Source organism: Eumetopias jubatus, unplaced genomic scaffold (genome assembly GCF_037043125.1).
Source record: "Eumetopias jubatus isolate StellerSeaLion01/CBP00866 unplaced genomic scaffold, mEumJub1_p1.0 scaffold_3, whole genome shotgun sequence".
In the NCBI taxonomy this organism is placed as follows: domain Eukaryota; kingdom Metazoa; phylum Chordata; class Mammalia; order Carnivora; family Otariidae; genus Eumetopias; species Eumetopias jubatus.
Window position 1 is genome coordinate 166,786,520 of NW_028274809.1, and position 7,932 is coordinate 166,794,451.

At 47.6% G+C, this 7,932-nt stretch overlaps 1 protein-coding gene and 1 pseudogene across 1 annotated transcript; one reads left to right on the forward strand and one right to left on the reverse strand.

Annotated features, from left to right (window-relative positions):
• Window positions 1-1,717: 1,717 nt before the first annotated feature.
• Window positions 1,718-6,428, reverse strand: SPRY2 (sprouty RTK signaling antagonist 2). Its single transcript, XM_028106109.2, has 2 exons — window positions 6,091-6,428; window positions 1,718-3,286 (listed from the first exon to the last, which is right to left on the reverse strand). Exon 2 carries the CDS (start codon window positions 3,233-3,235, stop codon window positions 2,288-2,290), a length of 948 nt encoding a protein of 315 aa, XP_027961910.1. The 5' UTR covers window positions 3,236-3,286; window positions 6,091-6,428; the 3' UTR covers window positions 1,718-2,287.
• On the forward strand, window positions 6,396-7,019 carry LOC148164771 (uncharacterized; annotated as a pseudogene).
• The last annotated feature ends 913 nt before the right edge of the window (window positions 7,020-7,932 follow it).

Here is a 7,932-nt window from a genome sequence, read left to right on the forward strand (position 1 = left end):
AATAACCACAGGGGAGGGCTCTTAGTCTACTTCTTCAATAAGCACCCGATTGCATTTGATGCAATGTGTCTATAGAACACTTGGAAAGCTGCTTATATGTTGAAAAAAACGACTTGCAATTTCTATACTAAAGAAGTCCAATCAGTGCATAGGGCAGCTGTTGAGGAATAAAGCTAATTAGTCAAAATGTTTGTGCTCTACAAATCCTGACAACAGTACAATGAGTAAGAAGCCCTGCCTTGTTTTCCAACATTAATTTCTTGTAGATCATCAGGGTTAAATCTTAGAGTATTAGAACTGCAATGCTCAGTATCCCAAAGTTGAAACTAGAGTAAATAATGTCTAACTTAATTTAACCTTGTGTTTTTTGGAGAAAGTTTAGAGGACTCTGAAGGTCCTTAGAGAAATGCCTTGGTTTAAGTGGCTGTATATTTCCTTGAAAGCTAATTTTAAAAAACAAAACAGAAGACGATCTGTACTAGGATAAGACCTCTTAAGAGAAGGAGGCTCAGAACAGGAAACAAGATTAAACAATGATAGGTAAATCATTTTCTAGACTTCCGGTGATTCTTGGCAGCAAGAGGTTGTGCTTCAGAAGAAAAAAATCATCATCCACAAACTGACTAATTAATGAAGTGACTTATTACAAGTAAGAAAACCGAGATGGGCTGTCACAGCTTACCGTGTATTTGCTCCCGAAAGACAAATGCAAACACACTGGCTTTTTGCGGTATTGCGTCTTTTACCCAAAGTGGAATTTAACAATTTTCTGGATAATTTGATTAAGTAAGACAGGGCCTCTCAATTGGCTTTCTTGGGCTTCAATTATTAGGCCAATATAGGATGAGATTTTATGATATCCAACACCTGAATCAAACCAAGTTATAATTTTCATGTCTTTTCCAACATAAACTTGCAGTATCATGGTGATAATTAGGTCTAAAACCATATAGGCTGCAAAAAACATAGCCATAATCAGCTAAGTCAAGAAAACGTTTTTGCCTCAGTTATAAGCATTGAACTGTGTATACTGCATACCTGACACAGAGGACATTCAAGAAATGTTGAACTAAACTCGTTTTTCTGGTCTTGAATTAGCCTCATGGCTGGCTATTCTTAATACTTAATTCTGTATGTAAAGAAAAAAACCTAATTGTTAATCTTTTAGGGAAGTCTCCCGAATGAATTAGTTTAAGATTTTTTTTTTTTTAAAACATGCAAAACAAAGGAAAGCCAACAGATCTGTAAAAGGGAAGAACAGGAACAATGATCTCAGGATTAATACAGCCGAGTCAAATGCTCGGTTATTTCCCTCCCGATTACTAGAATTAGCTCTAGAGAAAAAAAAAAAAAAAGAAAAGAAATCACTGAATCTCCCCTTTAAAGAACCTTGTAGATAAGTGAAACTATTTCATTGAAATGCTAGTCTTAACATAAAATGTGGGTTTTTTCACTTCAAAAAAAAAACAAAAACAAAGAAAAGGTAAAATAAGACAAAACAGTTGTTTAATTTCAAACGTTAATATATTTTCTATTTTATATTGAACATATGCATCTGTAACCCCTCATTTGCAGCAACTAGCACATCCTCATAAAAGGGGCAAAATTTGTAAGATGCCTCTTAAAATAAATATTCTTTTTTATAAAATAATAAAACTTCAAATAAATATTCTTTACACTAAACAATATGTTGAAAAATTAGAAAATAAAGGTTGAATTTTACTGTAACTGTACAATATACATGAAGTCCAAAGGGAAATCAGAGTCTTACAATAAAGGCTTTCTGTAAGGCAAAATACAATCTAAAAACATACTGATTGGTTCACATTCTTCTGAATGTACAACATATTAGTATAATATTTTGTGACTGTGCCACATAGTATGGCACAACTTGTTTTTCACAGTTGCAAATATTATTGTATATACAAAAATATAGCACATTATCTCTGGAGAAAACAATGGAAAAAAAGTCATTTGCTAATTTACAAATTTTGCAAGTACTATTCACAAACAAAAACTGTGCCTAGGAGTGTCTGTTGCTTTAGCTTATGCAACACATGGGTCCCCAAGTTGTGTATCCCATACTTTGAGCTCCATTAGCTGAGTTCTAACAAGCATATCAGTTAAAATGGCACATGGACAAAAAGCGTTTCACTGCAAACAGCAAAGGATATCCCAACCCTCTATTATTAACAGTGCCAAGATTGTTTAGTTGGTTGCATATGTGTTAAAAAAAAAAAAAAAAAAGGAACAATCCTTATTACTGTCATATTCCTGATTAATGGTGCTATGTTGGTTTTTCAAAGTTCCGGGGTGGGACAGTGGGAACTTTGCAGCAAACTGTGTTTGAGTTTTTACAGCGGCATCCAGGCCTGTTAACCCGGTCATAACACCCCTGGCACAATTTAAGGCAACCCTTGGCTGGAAGGTAACACCATAAACAAGGCAAAAAGAGAGACATGACGCCCATGGCAGACCAACGTGTACAACAGTGAGACTGGCTGCAAGAACACGGGTTGTCAGCACAGTTGTCCTCGTCATCATTAGAACAGTGATAGAAGAGACCTTTCACACAGCACACACAAGTCCCATAGTCAATCACGTTTTGGGCTGAGCAAAGGCACTGCTTGTCACAGATCCAGTCTGATGGCAGAGGCCTAGGGTAGGTGCACTCCTTACACTTGCACTTGCCACAGTCCTCACACCTGTAGGCATGCAGGCCCAAATCTTCCTTGCTCAGGGGCTTAAGCTCACCTGGCTTGAGCTCCGATTTGGGCTGCACACGGATTATCCCATCAGCAACAGGCCCCGAGGAGAAAGATGGTACTAACAGTCTCTGTTCAGAGGAACTGCTGCTGGTACTTGTCCTTGTACTGCTCCGAGACCCCGAGCTGACTGTGCTGATGGACCTGGACAGAGGGGCTCGTGCAGAAGAATGCACCTGTGGGTGCTGGAGCCTGGGAGGCTGGCGGTGCTCGGGCAGACCGTGGAGCCTCTCATGTTTGTGCTGAGCAGAGGGGCGAGGAGCCGGCTTGAGCCCAGGTCTCGGGACCACAGTAGGCCCCTCTGTGTACTCATTGGTGTTTCGGATGGCTCTGATCTGATCCAGAGACAACACGTGTACCTGCTGGGTGAGGGCTTCTCTGGGGTCGGGCTCCCCACGCTGCCTGCCAATGTCACGGGGTGCCTGCAGCAAGGACGGCGACCCGCTGCCACTCTGAGCTCTGGCCTCCATCAGGTCTGGGAAGTGTGGTCACTCCAGCGGGCTTAGAACACATCTGAATTCCTACAGAAACCAAGAGGAAAGAGCTGGTTTACACTCCAGGATACTTCCCACTCTCCGCCCACCTGAATTAACTCTTCGATTTCCACTCCCCCAGAGAAACAGGATTTGAAATGCAGTGGCCATGGAGGGTTTTTAGAATAGCCATACGATCGGTGCCATGCCAATAAGTAAAAATTATGACCGGGTACTGACAATTCTTTAATCTTGCGATGTATATAGTAACACAAAGCTAATCTTTGTTTCAATCATAAAACTGCAAGGTTCAGGTTCAAGGTAAAGATTGTAAGAAAATAACGTTAGAACACAACACTGCTGCCAAAGGATTCAAATCGAGATAGGTTTTAACTTTGTCGTAGTCATTTTTGCCTCAAACATCAATAAATGCAGGCTAGACATTCTTGGTTCTTACTGTCTGCTTTTACATCAAATACCTTTAACTATATTTTAGCCAGCATCTTGCAACTTTTTAGAATACCGTAGAATGAATGTGACTTGCAAAAAAGCAAATATTCGCCCCCCCCAAGGATGTTATAAATTTCACAACAGTCATGCATTATTAACTATATAGTAGCAAAAGTTACAAATTAAAAACAAATCCATTCACATCCTATTAGGTGCCAGGAACACAAGAACAACCAGCAACAAGACAGGAACTTATTTTCAACTTCTCAACAACTTGTGGCTCAAATATTTTACAGCTTGATAGCCTGAGAAAGCATCATCTTTAATTCTGTACCTAAAAGACTGTTCTGTTTTAGAAATAAATTATGTCAAAAATCTTAACTGCTGTGCCTGTTTCCAAAAACTTAATAGTTCAGAACCTAAACTGACTGGGGATAACAGGAAGTGTTTCAAAAATTCCTGTCACGTCTCAAATCTATCATTCTGACATGTAATCAATTAAACTGCAAACCCTCTATAAATTTCAAAACTATGACCCCCTTTGCCAAGTCTACAATGAACAAAAACGGGAAAAAGTGGACCTTTATCCAGTCTCCGATTTTTATAAAAGAGACACTGGCAGGTGACACACGCCTCCCAATTCGGAACAAGGCAGAGCTGGAAACCGGATCTCACTTCCCATAGAAAAGGCGGACAAGACGACGTTGATCTTTGCTTTCACTCCGTTTATCGGCTCTATCAGCGTCCCAACACCGTCCCCAGCAGGTGGGACACAGTCAGAGCCCCGGGGGACTTTCCTCCGGGGAGACTGACACAGCCCAGGGGCCAAGCTGCCCTCCCCCTGCACACAATCCCCAGACTGCCTAGAAGGCGAGGGGCGGGGGTGCGGGCGCCTCCGAAGGGGACGTGCCTTGAAACGCTAGAGCACACTTCCCCCTCCCTACCTCCCGGGTAAAATATACCCCACCCCAGAGAACTGCCTCCCAGCTCCAAGAGGGAGCCACTCCACCCACAGGCAGAGGTCACGCAGCCCATCGCGGGGCGTTCTGGCAAAGGCCCTCGAATGTCGGGCACAGGTTTCAAGCCCCTGATGCCGAAAGCCATGCCTTAGACACACTGCCGGGGCAGAGGTCTAACCCACGCACACTGGTCGACTCCACCATGCACTGACCGAAGGGACATTGCCTGCAATCTGCACACCCCATCTCCTTTTGGATGGAGAGAAAAAGTGAAAGGAAAATTGCTTAGAAAGGGCAATTCCCAGGGCCCCACTGCACAAGCCAGGCGTGCAGGACGCAGATCCCTAGGTTGGAAACTTTCCGCGAAGATTTGCTTGCAGTGGAAAGTAGCATCTTTGGGGGGAGGGGAAGAATTTTTTTTTTAAAACAAAAATGATTACAGCCCATTCCTAGCCTCCTTTGCAGCTACCGCCGCCCACTCCCCATGCTCCCCCATTCCCCACCCAGAAAATGCTTAGAAACCCCCATTAAGAACACCGTGTGATCAGACTAAGGATTAAGGGGAAAGGACTTCAGCACGAGGGTGGGGCAAACACAAACCGCTTTGTAAAAACGCACAAGATTCCGAATTCAAGGCAGCAGCAACAAACAAGTAGATCAGTCCATCAAAGGAAGTTAACAACAACAAAAAAACTAACCTCTTTAGCCACCTATTTTCAGGTAATGGAAAACGATCGCGACCGCTTGACGACTTTCTTCCTGTGCTAGGTCAGCCCAATCTTCCAAAAATAAAAAAAGCGTGACCCAAGCCGACCACAGAGAACGGAAAAAAGAGAGCTGCACTTCCGAACCGCAGACGCGCCGCCCGGTGGGGCGACGCTTCCACCCGCACCGGCTCGCCTCTGTAGCCGGCACCCTGCCCATTTTTCACCCGCGGGGTCTCGCTGCCCCCGTGAGGCGAGCGACCCGCGCGCCCTCGGTCCCGCTGGCGGCCCTGCCTCGGGACAGTCTCACCCAGGACTTGCCTTCCCCGGCGAAGAACAGGTTAGAAATGCGGGCGCCTACAAGGGGACATGGAAAACACAAAAGTGTTCCCCCTCCCTCTCCTGCTCTCAGCGCCGAATTCGCGGCCAATGCAGGGCCAGCAGCCGACTCGCGACGAGCAGTCAGCCACCCCAAACCCCCCCAGAGCGCGGGCGCGTGGGGTCCTAGGGCTGGGGACACCGTAACCGGCGCGCACTGCAGCCCCCGCCGAGGCAGGCCGAGCCCGGGGCAAGGCAGCTCCACAGGCAGTTCCCTGGCCCCGCGGGGAACCTGCGGGGTTAGAGAAAGGGAGGCCTGAGGAAGACACAGACCCCACTCCTGGTCCGGCTGCACCTACTCCATGTTGCCCACAACGCGCCGGCCAAGGCGCCAGGAGGGGAAGAGCCAAACGTGCCTCACCGTGATCGCGGCTTTGCACCAACCCCTCTCCGTTGGATTCTCGTCTTCCTGCGATGTGCAAATAAAATCCAGCCCCGATGCAAACTTTTCGCCCCTTCTTTCCAAACTCCTGCTTCAGTCCAAGTTCCGAGCAATCGGCGGGAGGAAAAAAGGAGAGGAAAATCCGGAGCCAAGTCCCCAGCCGATTAGCACTCCGGGGTTCGGGGCTGGGGGCGACCCCCCTTCTAGAAACGCACGCGGAGTATTTCCTTTTTCTCAATGAACTGGAGGCCGAAGCGCCAACGGCTAGTCTATTTTCCTGGCAGATGAGCGAAGGAGAAAAAGAAAACCGCCTCAGAGAAAATGTAAAGCCAGATGGCCAAGTCCTGCGGCCGCGTCGCAGCGGAGGCGGCGCGGGGGCGCGGGCTGGGCCGGGCGGGCGCGGGGGCCTGGGCGCTGCGCGCTCCGCCGGCCCCTCTCCTCCGCTCGCGCTGCGCCGCGCGGCTCTCAGCGGTGCAGACTGGGCGTTGGGGAGGCGCGGCGGCGAGGCCGAGGCGGGGGCGGTGGGTGCGGAGGAGGAGGTGAGGGAGGAGGAGGAGGAGGGTCTGGGGCCCGGCCGGGGGGGGCTCGCCGTTGGCCTGCGCCCTCGCCTTTCCGGAGGCAGGGAGCTCTGCGGCGGCCGCGGCAGCAGTAAATGGCGTCATGTGGATCCGAGGCGGAACAGAGCAGTTGTTGTCCCAGAGGATATATCGCATCCGGTCCCAGCTCATTGGCTCCGCGGGGCTACATTCACTCACACTTCAGCGCCCGCCAGCGCTCCGAGCCGCAGGAGGCATTCAAAAGGGCAACCGCGCCGCCCCGCGCGTCCCCAGGCCGGTCCTGCCGCCCGGGCGCCGTCACGCGGGGTGCCCGCGGGGCCGGGCTGGGCACGGCGGGGTCAGTTTATCTAGTTTCAAGGAAACACTGACCTTAAGGTTTCCCCAGAGGCCATGTGGACGAGCCTTAGGCTCGGACTGACTTATGGAACTTTCTCCTTGCCATTAGGAAAAGGGAATGAACCTTGAAAACTAATCCGGGCCACGCAGTGTTAGCATTAGAACAACAAGTTGCAGGTTTTAAGAGTTTATCCGGAATCCATCCAAGCCCATCTCTCCCCTTTTCTGTTCCCCCTCGAGGGGGCGACGGGGAGAGGAGAGGGGGGAGGGGAAGGGGAGCGGGAAGTGAGGTGGGAGGGCTATTGGTTTATTCTTTGTCTACTGGATTAACCCGATTATACACCAGGCACCAGCACAAACCGCCTCCCCCACCTCAGAGCCGTGTAGGAGAGGAACGGAATGCAGATTCGGGTTTCAAGTACTTTATGCTCTGACCGAGATTTGCTTTTGATTGTGTCGCTCTGTATTTTTTAGTTTAACATTAGATTTTATATCTTTCAAGGAGAGTTAGCTACAGATGGAGGTTTTTTGAAGATTGGTTTTGACACAATAGGTAAAGGAAATTCTACAGTCTAAGCCTTTTTAAAATTAGTTAATAACACAAGACACGGTAACTCAAGGTCGACATGACGGGCTTCTGAAATGGTAGGGGACTCACTATTCCACTGCAGATTTCCTTCACTTAACCAGAAGTCATCCTTCATTTCCGACTCCCCTTGTCACCTAGAACATTTCCCAAGAAGATCCTATTGTACATTTTGAAGATGGTCTGCATTTTCCCACTTAAAAAAGTAGAAATATAAAGCTAGAAAATGCATTGATATGCAGTGCTCTAACTGCTGTTCATTTACTAAGAAACGTGCTTGCACGTGGGAGCACCGGTGGGAAATTAACCCCCCCCCACATACACTCCTCATATTGTATTCTA